The 20,409-nt window shown below is 34.3% G+C and overlaps 2 protein-coding genes across 6 annotated transcripts; one reads left to right on the plus strand and one right to left on the minus strand.

The window, feature by feature from the left end:
- The first annotated feature begins 2,488 nt into the window (after positions 1–2,488).
- LOC106376944 (RNA-binding protein 38-like) lies at positions 2,489–5,257 on the plus strand. 5 transcript variants are annotated; one of them, XM_013817085.3, is made up of 6 exons: positions 2,489–2,842; positions 2,929–3,061; positions 3,465–3,591; positions 3,661–3,697; positions 3,805–4,054; positions 4,131–5,257. In XM_013817085.3, exons 1-6 carry the CDS (start codon positions 2,687–2,689, stop codon positions 4,154–4,156), a joined length of 729 nt encoding a protein of 242 aa, XP_013672539.2. In that variant the 5' UTR covers positions 2,489–2,686; the 3' UTR covers positions 4,157–5,257. The 5 variants fall into 5 exon arrangements, with proteins under 5 accessions (XP_013672539.2, XP_013672540.2, XP_013672538.2 ...); XM_013817086.3 differs by having other exon boundaries at positions 2,497–2,842; positions 4,143–5,257; XM_048779557.1 differs by having other exon boundaries at positions 2,508–2,842; positions 3,420–3,591; positions 4,143–5,257.
- An 870-nt stretch (positions 5,258–6,127) lies between these two features.
- Positions 6,128–7,697, minus strand: LOC106375141 (RING-H2 finger protein ATL58-like). Its single transcript, XM_013815027.2, has 2 exons — positions 7,405–7,697; positions 6,128–6,917 (listed from the first exon to the last, which is right to left on the minus strand). Exons 1-2 carry the CDS (start codon positions 7,695–7,697, stop codon positions 6,545–6,547), a joined length of 666 nt encoding a protein of 221 aa, XP_013670481.1. The 3' UTR covers positions 6,128–6,544.
- Positions 7,698–20,409: the final 12,712 nt, after the last annotated feature.

The following is a 20,409-nucleotide window of genomic DNA, read 5'->3' on the forward strand; positions in this document are numbered from 1 at the left end:
CTTGTCTGAGACACAGCGAAAACCAAACCAACAATAGCAACATAATCAAAAGCAAGAGAAAGACCTTTTATATAAACAAAAGAAGAAAGATCTCTCACCTGCATAGCCATCATCGTAGAAGAAGATGGCACATCCGATTATTATATTTTGTACGATTCCCCTCGAAGGCTCGAACTTAGGTTTCACAAGACTTATCCGATATATAGACCTTATATTTATATTTTGGAAAGACCTCTTACATAGCCATCGTGAACGGACTTGGTTCCGTAAACGAAGAAGTAAAAAGACGATTCTTTTAAGTTTTTGGTGAGAAATTTTAGTTTTTGGTGAAAAAGATGACAGAAGTTTATGGAATGAGCAGAGTCAAAGGTTACATTAAAAGAGTAAGTGCTTAACGTTGTAAATATGTTACTGTTAACGTTTAATAATATATAATGGATTATCATATAACAAAGTAATAGATTTTGATCCGCGCTTTCAAACCGCGGGTTTATTTTGTTTTTTTTTTAATTGACAAATATTTAGTAAATGTCACATTTTCATATATTTGTGTTTTATTTTATAAAAGACTTAAAAAATTTATCTTTATTTATCGTATTTCATTTTAAATGACTATTTATGTTTAAAAAATTAAACTTTATTTTTTTAATGAATTAAGTTGATATAACTTTGATAAATTAATTTTATCATGGGGTTAATATTTTAATAAAAAAATTATATACTTTTAATAAAGATTTATATTTTTCAATAAAAAAATTCAATTATTTTTATGAATGCTTAAATTATATTAAGAAAAGAAAAAAATAATAATTAAGAATAGTTGAAAAAAATTATTTGAACTTGGACTCAATGGCCCTAAGGAAAAAAAAAAGTGAGAATTGAATCTGATTTTTTAATAAGGCCCAAATGGCCCAAGATAGATTTGATGTGGGCTGGATCCAAAAATAATGACCCAATATAGATTTGTTATTAATATTACTTAATTAACCTTAATGAAACATGCAATGTTAGTGAAGGAAAGGACAGACTAAGGTAATTATGACAATATGATCCTGCTTTAATAGTATAGATTCCTTATTTGTATGTTTAGGTTAATATAATGTTCTCTAGAAAACTGAAATTGGACTAACAAATTATTAAATCGATTCTAATGATGACACTTCAGCAAAACTGAGATGTAATTAAACGACACATCAGCAAGCTTCAATTGTAAATATTACAAAATATAAGGTTGCTATTTTTTAAATGATTCTCAATTAATATTTAGGGGATATGGTATATAATTAAATTTCAATGACATAGACATAAATATATAGTATATTTTAATATAAATATTTATTATTGAGAATTCATACTCATATGATAAAAACAAATTTTTTCTAACGTGTGATTTTTTTGAATGCAAATTTCAAAATTAAAATATTAAGGTCTTAATACTTGATTAATACAAATTTAGAAATTATCATATTTAAGTATTTTTCTTTGTTATATAGTTTAATTTTAAACTATATTAATATATAATATGAATGTATAGTAAATGAGATTTCATATTCATACGATTTATGGTCATTTGTATTTTGTTATTACAAAAAAAATTAAACCATTGATCACAAATTTTCAGTGTGAGACATTCAATGTTTTTAGTAATTCATAGTCGTTTTAAAAATTCAAAATATAACGGTCCTGTTCTTTTCAGAGACGCTGCGTCAGCGACTTGCGATCAAAAATATAACTAACTTCTTGCCCAAGTATGTGGAGACTACCACCGGCGGCGGTACTTTTGACGCCCAGAAGCAGTCGCTTCACCCTTTTAGGTGACGCTACTTTACACAGCGTCAGAATAGCCACCGGAAATCTTTGTAAAAGTTGATTGCAGCGTCACTTGATTATTACCGCACTTTTGTTCTTGCCTAGTTCGATGACTGATTTTTGATCGCCGGAAGTGATCGCAGCGTCACTAAAAAGAACAGGGCCAACATAACAAAAAAATTATTTTTTTATTATATGGTTAATGTGGTTCTTTAATATCTTTTAATAATATAAGATTAAACAAAAAAACCTAAGATAAAACATTTATTATCAAATATTTATTATTCATAATTATTGATTATCATATATACGTTAATCATATATATGTTAATCATATTAAAAAATTATGTAGCTTTTATTTAAGGAAAATGCGAGAATATTCTTTTGTATACTATTTATCAATTTTGTAGTTAGTTTAATAAAAATGTAATATATAAGTTAAGATAGACCAACATAGTTTTTAAAAAATTGTAAATTTTATTTTCGTGGTGATACGTGGCTAGAATACAATGTTATAATATTTTTTAATTAATATATAAAGGATGTGAATTATAATATTTGTGCAAACGCAAATCTATGTACAGAGTGTATCCGACCAAACAAAAAGTGTACATGCACAGTGAGCGTACAAATAAAATGTCATTGATACTTGTGAAAAGCGAAGATAAATAATTGAATGAGTGTGTCCCCCAACTCTCTTTCCTTTTTCCACTTTTATTATCCTGACTTTTCCTTGAATCCTCTTCCCTCCTCCTCCTCTGTTCTTTTCTCTCTCTCTCTCTCCTCTCAACAACCGTTTCTGCTTCTGTTCCCAAAGTCGGCAACCTTCTTTCGCCAACATCGTTGAATTTTCTTGTTTCAGATATCGCAACAAGTAATGGAAGACACGACATTTACAAAGGTGTTCGTTGGAGGGTTAGCATGGGAAACCAACAAAGTCTCTCTCAGGAGCTACTTCGAACAGTTTGGGGACATTGTTGAAGCTGTCGTGATCACTGATAAGTCCAGCGGCAGATCCAAAGGCTACGGCTTTGTAAGTGTTTCTTCTCGTATTGTTGTTTACTCGGAGATTCTTGGCTTTAAAGCTCATGGTTTCTGTTTTTTTTTTTTTTTTTTAAGGTGACTTTTTGTGATCCAGAAGCAGCTCAGAAGGCATGCATAGATCCAGCTCCTGTCATCGACGGGAGGAGAGCAAATTGCAATCTCGCGGCTTTTGGTGTTCAGAGATCTAAACCTTCTTCTCCAATTCACGGTATCTATAGCTTTCTTTATGTTTTGATTGATCTTTGGAAAACCCTAACAAGAATACTATGAGTATATAGGATCTTGTCTTTACTAAAGAGAAAAGCTGTAACTGTATGTCGTGAATCACCTCGCTATATATTTTTTCGATGTTATGTTAAGACTTCTAGGACAAAGATAAATGTCTTACTTCATTGTCTGGAGGGTATATGCTTCATATTGATTCCTAAGTTGATTGAACCAGCTGGTTGAAAAGCCATTTTCATGCCCTTTACTAGTAACAGTCTCCTTAAATCCTTATACCCTAAAAACATAATGCTTTGCATAAATTTTGTTAAATAATGTCATGTTTTTGTTTTTGCATAAAGCAAATGTTAGAGAAGGACGTTCTCATGGTGTTGTGTGTTTGGCAGGACACGTAGGAGGAGGCAGAGGCGTGAAGGTCACAAGCCCTTTCAAGACACACTTTGGGACTGCAGCTGCTCTTCCTTCCCCAATTCCATTCTCTCACTACACACTTCCTTACACTAATCCTTATGGGTACTCCACCTTTAATCTCTTACCTCATCTCTCTAAACAGACTTATAATCCTCTGTTTAAACTTCATAGGTTCTCTTCGTACTCAATGGATTACAACTACCCCACGGTATGTATATTTTGTTTTTCTCCATCTAATTCTATAATAAGTATTGAGTATTTTCTCTACTCTCCCTCGTATCTCATATAGCTTATTTGGTTTCTGTTTATAAACAGAGCTACTACAATGTTTATGGAGGAGCAACTGCTCAGCATCCGATGTATAGCACCGGACCAATGACTGGTATCGCAGCAGCAGCAGCAGCGTACTACCCATATCTCCAGTTTGCTGAAGGAAATGGACCCGTCACTGGTTATGCTCCTCTCCACTACCCCAACCACATGTTTCACTACTCCACTGGGGGAAACTACCCACATCACAATGCTTCTCCAGTGTCTCTTGCACCTTCACCAGTCATTCCATCAGGTTTGTGTATCTTTTATCTGTCTTCATTTCGTTTGTAAACAATTTTGAAAACCAGAGGTGCTGATGATCTCAGCAGTGTGCTTTGCAGTTCCACAGGCTTGACCGCCAAGGCTCATGGTTTACTAGTTTCATCATCTCCACAAGACCTGTGGCCTAACCATGGTTGCCTTTTTCCCTTTAGGCAAGAGCCCATAAATTTGGAGTGTGGGCATCTTTGCAAGTTCCAGTTAAGTCTCACATAGGGGTTTTAACTTGGACCATAGTCATACACATTACTCATCTTTTCGCATTGCATCACGCCCTTCTGAACAAAAAGGTTTAGTTCAGAACAGCTTGTACAATAAGTATAAACTTAAGTAAGAGTTACCATGTCTTGCATAGTGCCCCTGAAAGGCAAAGCATTTTTTGTAGAAAAGCTTAGGATTGGCTGATCAATAAGAAAGGAAATAAGGATTTCCCGGGAAATGAATTGCCACCACCTGGAAGTGTTTGAAGTAGTTTGTGTTCAAAGGTGTGCACACTACTTCACGCAGTATCCAATTTTAATGTTGTAGTCTTATTAGGATGATTAGATCTAGGACTATGTAGCTAGAACAAGGACAGAAAAGAAAGACACGTAAACTTCCTTTTGAGGAGAAAGGAAGTAATGTTGTTTGTGAACTCAGTCATGTATATTCTCGGTGGCTTAGCTTTGGAGTTATAGCCACACTTGAAACTAACTTTTTGATAAAGATCATTTTTAAAAATTTAGATTGCTCATCATAGTTTCAACCAACCAACCTCCACTGATGGAATGTGGGGTCATTGCATTTGCATTTTTTTTTTCTTTTGCCTCTTGGGGAGATATTTTGGTTCCCTTTAGGTTCTTCTCTTACACATGAACTAAACCAGTTCACAACCAACCATGGTTAGGATTCAGGTGCGAGGTACTTATCACCTCCTTATCTCTCTTTTACTCTTTCCTCTGTTTCTTCAAGACAAAAAAAAAAAGCAAATTCTACAGACTCTTTAATGTATTTGCTGTTTATCTTGTAAGCGTGTGGTTCTGATTCTATGTAAGAAAACAAAACCTTCATTTTCTATCCACGGTGGATGGAATATGAAATGTGTGTGATTGCACTATTTTATGATATAATCCTCTCTTATGACAATGTATCTTCATCATATGTATCCCTTAATATTCATCATCTTGATTGAGAGGCATTTAGTATTCTGTATGATTTAACTAAATTACATCTGTTAAACTATCTGAATTGCAAATGAGGAATCGGAAACCGCAAAGAACAGAGACACAGTTCTGTTATAAGACACTATTGAATACTATTGACTGAACAAGGTGTCTCAGTCACTCAGTACCAAACTTCGTCCACGGATCGTTTTAAATATTATAGACACAATCATCATATCATACATACACAAACAAAGGTAGAAAGCTTGACCCTCATACATAAAAATATAAAATCAACAATGCTGCAGAGTATGTCAAACTACAGTCCGTAAACAGAATTGCAAAAGAGAAAAAGGAATGTGAGTGAGTAGATCTATGTCATATGAAAGTGAAAGTAGAACTTGAATATGGAAGACGGTTTTGCAGAAGAGGAGAAGAGGCTTGTAAATCAAGAACGTGTACACTCAATGCCTTGACAAATAGCCAACCAAACGCCAAGTAGAGCTAAGCAAATAGATGCATCAATGGCAAGAACAATATGCACTTGACGCCGCCACTTCCTTTCAATGCCATGAGAAGTCTAGATCGTCCTTTACTTGGAACATACGTTGCTAAAAATACAGAAGTTGATCGACTATTCTTTAAGTTTGAGTTCTAGAATATCCAATATACACTTAGTCTCTATATCTCTATAATCATGATTGTCTAAATAGAAATCCTAAGTCTAACGCCTTTCATATCTGTCTTAAAACCCCAATCAATCAACCAAACAATTACTTGTTCACCTCTGTTATTTAAATTAAACATGTTTGCCTAGCTTAACCACATAAATTTTAGATCTTGAGTGCCTTAGCTCCTTGTGAATTTGATCCCTAAGTACTATAACTCGACCTCTTATTTGAGAGAGTACAAATCATTCCTTAAGTAATTTGAGTAATATCAGTTCTCCAGAAACTGAGAAACTCAAGAAAGCTACAGCTCTTGAAAACCTCATCAGCAATGGCAATCCAAGCTCTGCTTTCTTCCAAGACCAAATAAAGTAAATCGGAGATTGCTTATCTGATTTCAAGTCTCTCTCTCTTAGCAAAATTTAACTATGTTTCTCTTATTGCATTACTTAAGGCAATTCAGCATGGCAAATATCAACCCCTTTTAAAAAGAATACTCTGTTTCAGCTCGCGAGCAACACACAGTGGATGATCACAAGTCAATTTTCTCTGGAAAGGGAGGTCACTTTGCTTATATGAATCAAGCTCTAATGCACTAATGTTACAAGTTACAAACTTTACAGTTACATGAAGTACTAAACGGAAGCTGTATCTTTAACCAAGTCTACAATTACAACAATCAATTGATGTCCCAATACTGTTTTGTTCATCTTCTCGCGTTTCTTTAGAGTTCTCTGCATCTCGATCACCCTCATTCGGATCACATTGGCCAACACTTCCGTGGTCTTCTGGCTGAGTTTCAGGTTGACTAGACACTCCTCCATCAGGGGTCCTAAGATTCGGAATAGGAGGATCTTCATCTTGGCCTTGATGGGAATGGGTCGGGATAAGAGTGAGACGGCAAAGAGGGCAAGTGGAATGTGAAGTGAGCCAAAGATCAATGCAGTCCATGTGAAAAGTATGTCCACCTGACAGGATCTGTTGAAGCTTATCATCTGCTTGATAGTCACCAAGGCACACTGAACATCTGTAATTCAAAAATTCCAAAATCTCTGATTATTTCTTGGTTCTCAGTAACATGGATAAAATCCAATGATCTACACAACTTAGGATAACAAATGGGTTATAGACTATCATGCTTGAGTATGAATCTTGAGATTTTTTCTTCCAAATTACAGAATAGATAATACACATTGTCCAGCAAAACTATATCCACAAAGTGTTTATCAATGAGTATGAAATTTGGAGATCTCCGTCTTCCAAACAAGGTTACACACATTGTCCATAAACTATACCTAAACTGCTACAACTGTTTGGCGATGGAAACAGCGGCTGTGCCATTGCAATCTCGTAACAAACTGATTTTAATTTGATTTGAACCAAACACTATAGAATCTTTATCATTATCAGTATCCTAAATTTCATTTCAATCACATCTCAATCATGGTCGTGAATCCATGAAAAAAATGAATGATTAGTTTTTACAGAAGGTAAAGAAAAATGTGGAAACTCACAGTGAATCCATAGCGGAGAAGCAGACGACAATGGGGAGGATCTCTCTCAGCTCTTTTCTCAACCCTAACACAGCCGTGGAGATGGAGTTTTCGACGAGGAAAGTAGTGCGCATTCCGAGGGAAGACAAATCGGCTCTGCTGCAGCGGAGGTAGATGATGTAGAAGATGAAGAGGATGATGAATGTGAAGCAGATTGGGACAGTGAAGATGAATGCTTGGTATAGTTTAAGTTCCGGCGAGTTCGCGGTGGTGGGAGAACTATAATTTTGTGGGTTTGAGTTGCTGTAAGACATCACACAGACAAACAACTAATTTGTGATTGTTGAGATTGGAAATTGAAAATGAAACAATAATAATGTATTGGTCATGTGGCAGAACAACTGTTTTTCTTCATTTTTTATATAATATATATTTATTAATAAACTCGAATGGAAATCAACATTGATATACAAGCTCGATTCAAACAAAAACATTCTTAATTAGATATTACATCTTTTACTTCGACCAACCTATCCGGCGCATTCAACAAATTAACTCTATCTTCTCTCGAATACTGATTGTCGTTCTCAACCGGTGACGCTAAACATAATGTTGGGTCTGACCTCGTTTTCTCAGATGTCGAGCTTCTCATGACGTCTCCTACTGTAGCTGACTCTCTGTAAAATCATCAGAGCTTGTAATCGTCATTGTCGTTGAGCACAAGACGAGAACAATGAGCAGGAATAAGGAGCTATACCTACCTTCTCACCTTATCGCCAAAATTGGGCATGAGCCTGCCACCATACGCTGCCAAAGAGACCTCTCATAACCTGCACAGACAGTAGCCAAGCGCACTACTAAAGGAGTTCAAACAAACTATCATCAGTACTGGGATATGCACTTAACCAAGCAGGCACCGCAAAGAACCAGAACAAAGTCCAGACCACTGCTCCGCTTTCCACCTTTGAGAACCAAAGGACGGTTGACTGAGACGCGAGATAGCGCCCTCCGGTGTTACAGAGGAACGCCTACGATAATTGGGGAGACCACAACTTCCAAGTTTAAGCCATCGCCGCAGCTCGGAACTCCAAAACAGAGAGAAAAACAAGGGTAACCAAAGTAAGCAGGAGCATCAAACCCCCTTCAAACGGCATAGATGACCATAAACCCGGGGAGCTTGAAGAACCTCACGAGCCAGGAAGAAGGTGGAAGCACCATCACCGCCTGCATACCTCCACCTTGACTCGACACCCAAGCAAAAAGCAACAAAACATACTTGACTTTACTGACAAGGAGATTACCAGCTACGATGCCCTAGAGGTTGTGATTCCAATCGATGTAGCCCAATGCCTCCATGAAACCTGCGAACTCGCCACAAAGCCGTCGGAAGGACGCTCCAGCTCCCCTTATCTCGAACAACAGACCCAAGAGAGACAGATCTAAAAAGGGGAAACTTGATCTGAATCCAAAGCCCTAAAATGCGACTCCACTGTGCAACACCACTCCTAGCCACCATGTCTAGACTCCAGAGCAGCAGAAAACCACCACCGGTATCGACCTTCCTCGCGAGCGGAGACCTAAATGACAGGGAGACGCAAAACCAGAACCGAAGACAAGTGGGAGAGGGCCGACGGAGAAGCAAAGGAAAAAATGAGACTGAGAAGAGGGGAGGACTCCAACGCGGACACAGACGCTCACGCGCCAGCCAGGCGTCGGAGCGGACCGGACGTGAAGCTTTGATAAACTAGAGAGAGGTGAAAGCGTGAGGCTAGAGAGACAGGTGCTACTTATATTAATAATATCGACTAGATGATAATTCGCGCAGATGCGCGGAGTAAGTATTTTATATTATGTTTATTCATTTAATAGTTTTAATATTTTGTAACATTACAATCTTTATCGATTGTAAAAATGACGAATACAAATGTTAGTCTCTTAAATGTAGCATCGAAAAGTTAACATATTACATCTTATTTTAATTATTCTTAAGACCTCATATGAACAAAAGAAAATTAAGTTTTACGGCTTACACAAATCACAAAAGCCAGATAGGTAACATCGATTATAAAATGACGAAAGAATATTAGGTTTTCTGCTCTCGAATTCCTTGCTATTAACTCTCAATAAGTGATTTCATTTTCTACCTTTATAAAATTGTGCTTTCGTTCTCGTTTATGTTTCACTGATATGAGTTTTTTTTTTAAACTTCTTTTATGAATTCGGTGAATTACATAAGTGTCAAATCAAAAAGATGGACATTTGTAAAATTTAGTTCTAATTTAGATACATATCTAAGAAACAAATTTTTGAAGAAAATCAATGGCAAACTCTATTCACAGGTTAATGTTCAAATCTAATATATCAAGTTGTTATAAAATATAAGTGCAGACTCGAAATATAAATGTATGTATAATATATATCCACAAGTTCGCTTTTAAAAATCATATAATTTTAGGATAATAAAAAATTACTTATTTTATTAACCTAGCTTTTGAGGTTTAGTTACTTAAGAGTATACTGATAAAAAATATATATAATATTTTACCATGCTAGTATATGTAAACTATGTATAAACTAAGAATTGTTTAATTTATTAAATGATAAACCAAAAAACTTATAATAAATAGTTCAAACGTCTCATTCTTATAATTATAATAGCTAGATAAGGTATTAGGGAGAAACAATATTAGATGAATGATCAAACCTCTCATTCTTCGAACAAACTCAAAAGGAAGTGATTGAAATTTTGTCATGATATTTCATTAAAAGTTTTTTTCATGAATAAAATCAAGACTAAAATATTAAATCTGAATGCAATAATATATAGTCTTTTCAATACTAAAAAAATACTTCAATTTGAAGAAGTGTATTTTTGGAATTGTCAGGATCAAATAACATATTAGAAACCACATATTAAAAATAATAATTTATATACATAAAAGTAACACATAAAACAATACCAATACCTTTTGTTTATGTACAATCATGTTTTTGGTAAATAAATCAAAACAATCATTTTATTTACTTTATATGGTATATAATTAATTTTAGTGATATTCACAATTGATATATATATATATATTGTATATTTTAATATAAATATGTATTATTGACACTTCCTACTCATAGGATTTTATTAACATTTGTATATTTGCTGTAACACAAATTTTAACTCTTAATCACAAAACTTTTAATGTGAAATTTACCAATACAAATTTCAAAATTAAAATATTAAGATCTCAATAATTTTTCAATGCAAATTTAAAATTAACATATTTTTATATAGTATATAATCTAATTTAAATGACATTAATATATATATATATATATATATATATATATATATATATAATATGAATATATCTATTAATGATACTTCATATTCATACGATTTATGATCGTTTGTATCTTGCTATATCTTGCTTGAACAAAAAAATGTTAAACCATTGATCACAAAATTTTCAATATGAGGTTTTTACCATTTTTAATATTTATAGTTGTTTTAAAAATTCAAAATATAACATATAAGAAAATATCTAATTTTTTATTATATGCTTAATGTGATTGTTTAATTTTTTAATGATATAAAAAAAAAGAGATGATAAAAAAATTGTTATCAAATATGTATTATTCATATTCATTAATTATCATATATATGTTAATCATATTAGATAATTTTGTAGCTTTTATTTAAGGAAATAATTGAAAATACTATTTTGTACACTAATAATCAATTTGATAATTAGTTTAATAAAAGCATAATATATATTTATATGGACCAACTTATTTTTCTAAAAATTCTAAGAATCATCTTAGTGATGGCACGTGGATACCAAAACATGTTGTAATGCTCCATAATTAAATATATAGGGGATTTTATCATTATGAAATGTTTTCTTCATTTTTATTTTATTTTCAGTATTAAATAGGATTATGAATTAGCACTGATTGATTGCAGGAAAAGTTGGATATAAAGTAGAGTTCAGGCGCATTAGTGATTTGATTCAGAAAGTGTTATTTAATTTCCGTCAAGGTTATGGCCTAAAGCAAAGAGATTAGAGTGAGCCAAGTAATCAAGAAAACTAAAAGAGGAAGGAAAATGTTAAACCAATCATAGTCTACATATTCCTCTTCTTTTGGCGGGGAAAAGTGCCAATTTCGACCCAAACTATTTCAGTCGTGCCAAATACGACCCGAACAATTGATCAGTGCCAAATACGACCTCAACTCAATTATAATTCAAAAAAACTACCCGAACTTCTTAAAACGTGCCTAAATCTACATTGACTCTAACAGAAGTTAGTCAACCGTTAACAAGATAAAACGACGTCGTTTGATATACGAGAAAAAGTGCCAATTTCGATCCCAACACTCTCAATCGTGCCAAATAAGACCCGAACAAATGGTCAGTGCCAAAAACGACCTCAGCTCAATTATAATTTAAAAAAAATTATCCAATTTTTTCTAAAACGTGTCTAAATCTACATTAACTCTAACAGAAGTTAATCAACTTTTAACAAAGATAAGACGATGTTGTTTTGATATATGTATTTTTTAAAAAAAATATGTTCATTTCGGGATTCAAATCCGTGCTGGGATATCGTTTTAAAGGGGCACACTAACAACTAGACTAAAATAATTTTTTGAAATATTATTACAAATTGAAATTCTCCATTATATAAACTACTATTCTTGTTCATCTTATCCAATTTAAAACTTTGGTGATTGCTTTATATATTTTAGTTATTGTTTAATTTGTCTAATATTTTGTACAACATATCTTAGTGAAAGAAAGGTAAAAGGCCTCTTAACATTTTTGAACAAAATATCAAAATATATAATATCAACTTTGAAAACTAAAAAAAAATTCCCACTTAATTTTAAAAATTAAAAATAATTTATATAAGAAAATTGTATAAATAAATTCAAAGTTGTAAGCATATTTAAGATCGTATAATAATAAAAAAAATAACATATATCAAAACAACATCGTCTTATCTTTGTTAAAAGTTGATTAACTTCTGTTAGAGTTAATGTAGATTTAGACACGTTTTAGAAAAAATTGGATAATTTTTTTTTAAATTATAATTGAGTTGAGGTCGTTTTTGGCACTGACCATTTGTTCGGGTCTTATTTGGCACGATTGAGAGTGTTGGGGTCGAAATTGGCACTTTTCCTCGTATATCAAACGACGTCGTTTTATCTTGTTAACGGTTGACTAACTTCTGTTAGAGTCAATGTAGATTTAGGCACGTTTTAAGAAGTTCGGGTAGTTTTTTCGAATTATAATTGAATTGAGGTCGTATTTGGCACTGATCAATTGTTCGGGTCGTATTTGGCACGACTGAAATAGTTTGGGTCGAAATTGGCACTTTTCCCTCTTTTGGCGTCTAGAGAAAAACAAGTCAACTTCAGGTCGTTACTCATACTGCTTCTGCTTTGCAACCAACTGGATACATATACCAGATTAGTGTTTTGTTTTTATATTAAAAAACATACAAAAATAGAGGTTTATTGTACCTATAGTTTCTTGGACATCTCATGTTCATGTACCTATATCATCAACATACACACAACGCTAAGCGTTACTGCCACTAAGTTCTAGTCTAATCATTTATTTATATAGACACCTATTGCTGCGGAAAACACAAACACCAACCTCACATAAACATAGCAGAACACAAGGGTCACAATATCTTCCATAACAGAACCAAGAACCTTGATGTTTCAAATGCAAGACATCAAGTATAGTACACAAGATGTGAGGTTCCTGGTTTATATTTGAAAACATAAAAATATAGGTTTTATTTTATCTTTGACATCCATGTTCATGTACCTTAGACGTCCCATGTTCATCTACCTATATCATCTATACAACACAACGCGAAGCGTTATTGCACCTAACGCTATATCAGTTCTAGTCTTACAGTTAACACTGTTTAATATAGACAGGGCTATTGCTAAACTTACACACCAACATTACATAAACCTAGCAGAACATAAGGTGACAGAATCTTCCAACGCTCTGCTTTGCAGAAACCAGAAACCTTGGTGTTTCCATGCAAGCCTGATACAGACTGACGGAGGGGATGAGAGGTTATCAGTCTGTGTTCATTTAAGCAACCCTTTCCTTTGACTTGAGGTAGGAATGCATATGGGTGGGTGATTTTGCGGTTGGAAAAACATGTAAACACAATATTGGGAGATCTAGAAGATCGATCCAATCCAATAGTCAATATTAGGATATACATCAATATATTAGAATAGAAAGTTTATCATTATCTATTATATACTATTCCATATTAGTTTAGGAAATTAGTTTAATTTATTCTCTATATAAACTATGCATCTTGTAACATTATTTTTATGAGAGTCTAATATAATTCTTCCATAAACACTTTTGTGTTCTTTACTCTCATCAATTTGTCATGGTATCAGAGCCTGAACAAAACTAAAAACATCAAAACATCCTTATTCTCGTTTGTCTTGCAAAATCGCAGAACAATCAATTCTCATTCAAAAACTTCTTTATTCACGACTTGAAGAAGAAGATTTTTATTCAATCATAGTCTTGGTGTCTTTGCAAAATCGCAAATCATCAAACTTATTCTCTATTCCTTTGTTTCTCGATTTGAAGCAAGGAAAATTCATTCAACAATTCACATTCATTCATCAACTTTCGTATGGCTATTAGCTCACGAAGATTCAGATTTCTTGACGGCAGTCTACCGGCAGCCGATTCACCCTACCGTGAAGATTGGAGAGCAAACAATCATCTCATTGTAGGATGGATAAAACAAACATTCAACCAAAACTCAGATCATCTATCTCGGCTTGCAAAATCGCAAGCTATGGGACATTCATCAAGCTTCCGCAACGATTAGTGCATGAGCTACTTCTACCACCTAATTTGAAGATTGTTCAATCTCATACGTGTTACCACGTATGAGCTTGAGGGAGGGTATTGGGAGATCTAGAAGATCGATCCAATCCAATAGTCAATATTAGGATATACATCAATATATTAGAATAGAAAGTTTATCATTATCTATTATATACTATTCCATATTAGTTTAGGAAATTAGTTTGATTTATTCTCTATATAAACTATGCATCTTGTAACATTATTTTTATGAGAGTCTAATATAATTCTTCCATAAACACTTTTGTGTTCTTTACTCTCATCAATTTGTCACACAAAATTACACATAAGGACTCAATTTGATACTAGCAAAAGTAATAAAAAACAGTGTTTTGTGTTGTCTTTGTATTGATCGTAGCTGTTATGATTTACCTTGGTTCAAATGAAGTCAAACAACATCACAGTAGGAGCATGACAGAGAGATCCCAAACAACGCAATAGCAATTCCACATAGCAACACTGTAACACCTATTAAAAAACGCAGAGACCCACAAACACTATAAATGTTGTATGAGAAACAAAAAGCTTTGATGTGAGGAAACAAGAAGTGAATACGAGAACACACCACAGATTGGAAATTAATATTACCCTGGTAATGCCAATTTCCGCAGAGAAAGACAGCTGATTTGGCTCAGCGTAGGGGGAAAAGACCAAGCTTGGTTTACTTTCTTACAAGACAAATTCTTTCACAACACAGAAAATGACGAAACATGGAGTCTTTAGAAGCAATATGGTTAACCAACTGTTCATTATGGTATCCTAATGTCGCAGATAAAAAACAACGACTAAGCAATACAAGTATACAACCATTACTCAGATAGCGAAAATGAGAATACATGTATGAAAAAGTAGCCAGCTCTAGGATATCACAAGAAGATAGAATAATTTGACTTGGAATGAGACAACAGTATGATGAAGATTTCCGCAGTAGAAAAAAAAAAAAAAAAAGAGGTTCACTAATTTTCTTATTGAACCAAGCACAATTTCTTCAATAACAAAAAAAGAATTATGTTCACTAAAACCTGAATCACTTTTACTCAACTAAAATCGTCTTCTTCTCCTGTACGGAACCAGAAATAATGGGCCTTCGCCGAGATTTAATTGGGCTTCGTTGGGTCCAAAATTCTAATCCGGATCAACCCGCTCGTAATTTAAAATAGATTTCAATCTTTTGTCCTTTTGGTTTTGTTACAAGTCTTTTCCCGGCTAGTTTCAAATATCGGTTCCCTTTTGAATATTTCCACAGAGGTGAGAGCGTTCGCGTGATTCCTCTTTGGTCTCTTCAGCTTCCTTACTAAGATCTGATTCAAATTTCTAATCTGATTTTGAATCGATTTTGGTGATTAGGTTGAATCGTAATCGGGAAGTGAAGAAGAGATGGAGGCTCGCAGGTCACAAATGACTGGTATCAATCTTCATCTTCGCTTATGATTGTGTTTCTAGCTGAAATCTTTTGTGGCTGTTGATTTGTTGTTTTCTCATGGATTCAAACTGAGGTTAGACGTCGAGGCAAAGGTTTCCGTGGAGGAACTGATGGCGCAGATCACCACAGCGAAAACCATGGAGACAGATCTCAGTCGCGGTTAGCTCTCTCTCCCTCTCTCTCTGTTTGTACCTCTAGGCTAATGATTTTTCTGTTTCGAGATGAAATTTGTATGTGGCGATTGTGGATTTGCCTTTCCTGGACTCGATTGAGTATAGATGTTGAGGATCTCGTTGTTAGAATGTACGGACGGACAAGTATTATTGCAAAGCAGTTTTAGGTGTATTCTATTGGTTTTTAAGGGAAATTTGTGCTGATTGATAGTAATATTTGTTTGAGATTCCTCAAATTTTGAGCGTTCTCTGTATTGGTTGGATGATTTTGCGAGAAACTATTGAGTGTCAAGAGTAGCAGCATTGCTTTGCTCAAGTTTGTTTGTTTCTTTATTTGTATTCAGTCAGCTTCATACATAGTACATACTCTGTTTTGATGAGATACCAAAGGATTGTTCTACCGTTTTCCAAAACCATTAGGTTGTTTTTGGATCTGCAATTTGTACTCAGCTTCATACACTTTCCTTTTTTGTTAGATGTTATCTGATTCTTCTTATGTCAAGCTAGTTTGTGTCGGGATTTGCACTTTGTACTAACCGAGTAGCAGTCCTTTGTTCGAGTTAGTTTATCTCTTGATCTGTTGTTTTTCTCATGGATTTGATTGAGGATAGATGTTGAGGATCCCGTGGCAAAAGTCTCCCTCGAGGAACAGATGAAACAGATTACCATAAGCAATAATACCTTGGAGAAAAATCTCGCTCATGGTTAGTCTCTCCGGAGAATTACTATTACACAACAGTTTTAGGTTTTGGCTTTAAGAGAGACCCGTTGATCTTTTGTGGAAACTTATGCTGATTAATAGTAATTTCGTTTGGAATTTCATAGATTTTGAGGATGGCAATCTCAAGCCCCTTGATGATGACGATGAGGCACTTTCCTTACTTGATTATTTGAGATTCGGTTGATTAATGTTTGTTATTTTTTTTACAAAAAAAATGTTTTTCTATTTATTAGGGGAAGGCTCTAAGGCTTCTGTTTGAAGATGAGGAGGACAAAAAGTTTAAAGCATTGGCCAAACTCTTTTTCTACTAGCCAACGGAGGAGGCGGAGGGGATCGGCGGAGGAGGAGATGCTTTCGGCGCTAACTGCTGGTTTGATTGACCGGCCAAGAAGGTATGTTTCTGTTCTTCTCTAAAACAAGAAAAAGAAAATACACTAATTTTTTGACCCTAATTTTATTTGTTCTTTTTTTTTAATTAAATTTCCAGGAGAATACGCTTGTATGAAAAACACGGTGGGAAGATGGATAAGATTTTACATATTCCGCTTACTATAATTTGTACATTTTCATAGACTTTGAAACTATGCTTATCAGTTCTTTACTATTCTAAAACAGTTTGAACTATGGGAATCGGAAGTCGAATATGTGATATAAACCTATTAAAAAAAATTACTATATATATATATATATTAATATGCTTACGATTTTGTTTATTTAAAAAAAAATGAAATATGACCTTATAATTATTAATTATTATGGTATTGCAAGAATATCTACACTTTTAGGGAGGCTTATTGTACTGATGATTTGCTAGGATTTTTTTTTTTTTTTTCAAATCTCACCTTATTGGATCTATCATTTATGAAAATGATCTCAAATCCTTGGTTATTAGATTTATCATTTATACAAACTCTATCAAATCTTCACTTATATTGGAATATAAGGATTTCATCTAGTAAAACACATCAGAAATCATTTGGAGTTATTTGAAAATGATTTATAGTTTAAATTTTAATGAACATAAATTCCATGTCGTAAGTATTTCATTAAATTTGAATGGTTAGAAAACTTTTGCTTTGCTCTCGGCCTTTGTTTGAATGGTTAGAGAGTAAGAAGGTTTTTGAGACTTGTAATGAGGCTCAGTGGGAGGAGCGAAATGAAATTATCAGAAAAAACTGTCAACGGTATTCTCACAAGAAGCATCGTTACTGTCAAAAAGAATGAAGTCTAGTTCCATTTCGCTGGTCAACCAATGAAATTCTCTATAGAGAATTTCATATGAAGACCGGTTTGAAATGTAATGGTGAAGTAGAAAGACCACGAGGGGATTTTGAGTAAGACTTGCTAAAGGGACGTACTCATAAGTTAAGCGACGTGTTGAACCAGCTCAAAAAGACAAGAGTAGATGCTTCTGATGAGAGAGTTTGCCTCGCAATGCTCCTTATGGTAGAGAGCATATTGCTGCAGAAGAACAAGAAAGGGACTTTCCCTTTGGAGTATGTCAACAAAGCAAAGGATATGATGTATCCATGGGGAAGAGATGCTTACCTGGTGCTCATGAAGTCAATTCAAAAAGTTGTCGCAAACCACCTGGAGGATACTTCAAAATTCGAGTTGCAAGGTTATCCTCTAGTATTCCATCTTTGGATACTAGAGTCAATTCCCTTGCTACAAGATAAGTTCAGTAATTGGGCACCGACTGTTGATATTCCTGGACCGATTTACTAGTGTGAGAAATACACTGAGCTGGAAAATCCATCATTTGAACGGGTTTTACCGATTGAAGCTCATAAAAAGGTAAGCTTTTACACTGACTTTGTTCTGATATCTTTCTCTGTTTATTTCGCTTCTTCTTTTTAAAAACTTATTTTCATTGGTTTCTCTTTTTTTATGCTTTCAGCTGAAGGTCACATGCATCCTATCTCTTGTTCCTCATGATCCAGAAGATGATGTCTCCATGGAAGACGAACATAGTGACGATCGAGTTGGAATCCGTGGAAGGTATATCCAAGAAAGGGTACAAGTTTAAAGCCGATGATTGGAAAAATAGGTCTGTAGACACACTGGAAACATTGGATGCTCTTATTCATATGACGATTCATATGACGGAAAATGTGAAGACTAGCCAAGCTTCTGCTTCGATTGAGGAGGACTCATAAAATACCAAACTGAACAAGATCATCGAGTTAATGAAGGAGAATGCCAAGAGCATGAAGGATCAAATCTCCTTACTGGAAGCAGAGAACATGGAGCTTAGAGCCTGTGTGTCAGAGTTGGAAGGAAACCAGAATGTTGCTCCACACACTCAGACTCCAGTTTTTCCCACTAATGTGACACAACAGGTAAATTCTCAAAAAATCTTGTTTTACATTTGGACTTTTTAAGTAATTTTTGGAAAATCTTGTACTGTTCTTGAATGCCCTCCTAATTTTTGACACACAACGATCCAGTGGGATACCTTTATCTCCAATGTCTCAACAGCCTGAGACTCAAGAATTCTCTCCTAATTTGCCACGAGAGGTATATGCTCAAGATATTGTTTTACATTTTGAGTTTTGAAGTAATGTTTAGAAGCTTTTGAACACACTTGGGATGACTTTCCCTGAATTTTTGCAGACTGGGAGAGAACCATTTAATGAGACCCCTTCCCTTCAGACTCAAGAATTCTCTCCTAATTTGCCATGAGAGGTATATCCTATTATTTTGCATTTTGAATTTTGAAGTAATGTTTGGAAGCTTTTGAGCACACTTGGGATTACTTTTCCTGATTTTTTGCAGACTGGAAGAGAGCCATTTAATGAGACCCCTTCCCTTCAGACTCAAGAATTCTCTCCTAATTTACTACGAGAGGTATATGCTCAAGATATTGTTTTACATTTTGACTTTTGAAGTAATGTTTGGAAGCTTTTGTGCACATTTGGGATGACCTTTCCTGAATTTTGCAGAGTGGGAGAGAGCAATTGAATGAGACACCTTCCCTTCAGACTCAAGAATTTTCTCCTACTTTGACACCAGAGGTATATGCTCAAAAATTGATTTACACTTGGAGTATACAAGTAGCTTTGTAAGCTTTTGTACATATAAAAGCATTACTGATTTTCTTGCAGAATGACCCAGAGCGATCATATGAGATGCCATCCAATGCTAATGAAAAAGAAAATCTTGGCGATGAAGTAAGATTTTTTTCTAAAATTATAGTTGATGGTATTTTGGTAGAGAAAGTAATGAGAAAATGTTTTTCCCAGGATGCTACAGAGCCTGCGACTGTGATCATTGAGACTCAAGTTTTTACTCCAGTTCTGACGCAACAAGTACATGCTCAAAAAAATCTTGGACTTTTCAATTAATTTTTGGAAGCTTTTGTACTTGTTCATGATCCAAATCCTGTTTTTCTCTGTTTTGAAGGTGGGAACAGAGGCAACGAATGAGACACCTGTCTCTTCAATAGCTCCACAGAGTATTGAGACTTCAGTTTTTACTCCAATTCAGACGCATCAGGTACATGCTCAAAAAAATCTTGGACTTTTACATTATTTTTTGGAAGCTTTTGTACTTGTTCATGATCCCATTCCTGACTTTTTTTTTTTTTTTGCAGATGGTAACAGAGGGAACATATGACTCTACAGAGCCTTTGACTGAAATCATTTCAGCAACCAATAAAGAGCCTTTGACTGAAATAATTTCAGCAACCAATAAACTGGTAAGCATAAAAACTCTTTCATAGCTTCAAATTAAACTTTGTTTAAGTTGATATATGTGTTTGTTCATGATCCAAATCCTATTTTCT

This window comes from Brassica napus, chromosome A5 (assembly GCF_020379485.1).
Source record: "Brassica napus cultivar Da-Ae chromosome A5, Da-Ae, whole genome shotgun sequence".
In the NCBI taxonomy this organism is placed as follows: Eukaryota; Viridiplantae; Streptophyta; class Magnoliopsida; order Brassicales; family Brassicaceae; genus Brassica; species Brassica napus.

Excerpts from the sequence above, each read along its gene's own strand:
- LOC106376944 (XM_013817084.3), top strand. The coding sequence starts at position 2,687 with ATGGAAGACACGACATTTACAAAGGTGTTCGTTGGAGGGTTAGCATGG. Across the intron at positions 2,843-2,928 it reads GATCCAAAGGCTACGGCTTT|GTGACTTTTTGTGATCCAGA; the intron begins GTAAGTGTTTCT and ends TTTTTTTTTAAG. Across the intron at positions 4,055-4,130 it reads TTCACCAGTCATTCCATCAG|TGTGCTTTGCAGTTCCACAG; the intron begins GTTTGTGTATCT and ends TGATCTCAGCAG.
- LOC106375141 (XM_013815027.2), bottom strand. The coding sequence starts at position 7,697 with ATGTCTTACAGCAACTCAAACCCACAAAATTATAGTTCTCCCACCACC. Across the intron at positions 6,918-7,404 it reads TTCTCCGCTATGGATTCACT|ATGTTCAGTGTGCCTTGGTG; the intron begins GTGAGTTTCCAC and ends TTTGAATTACAG.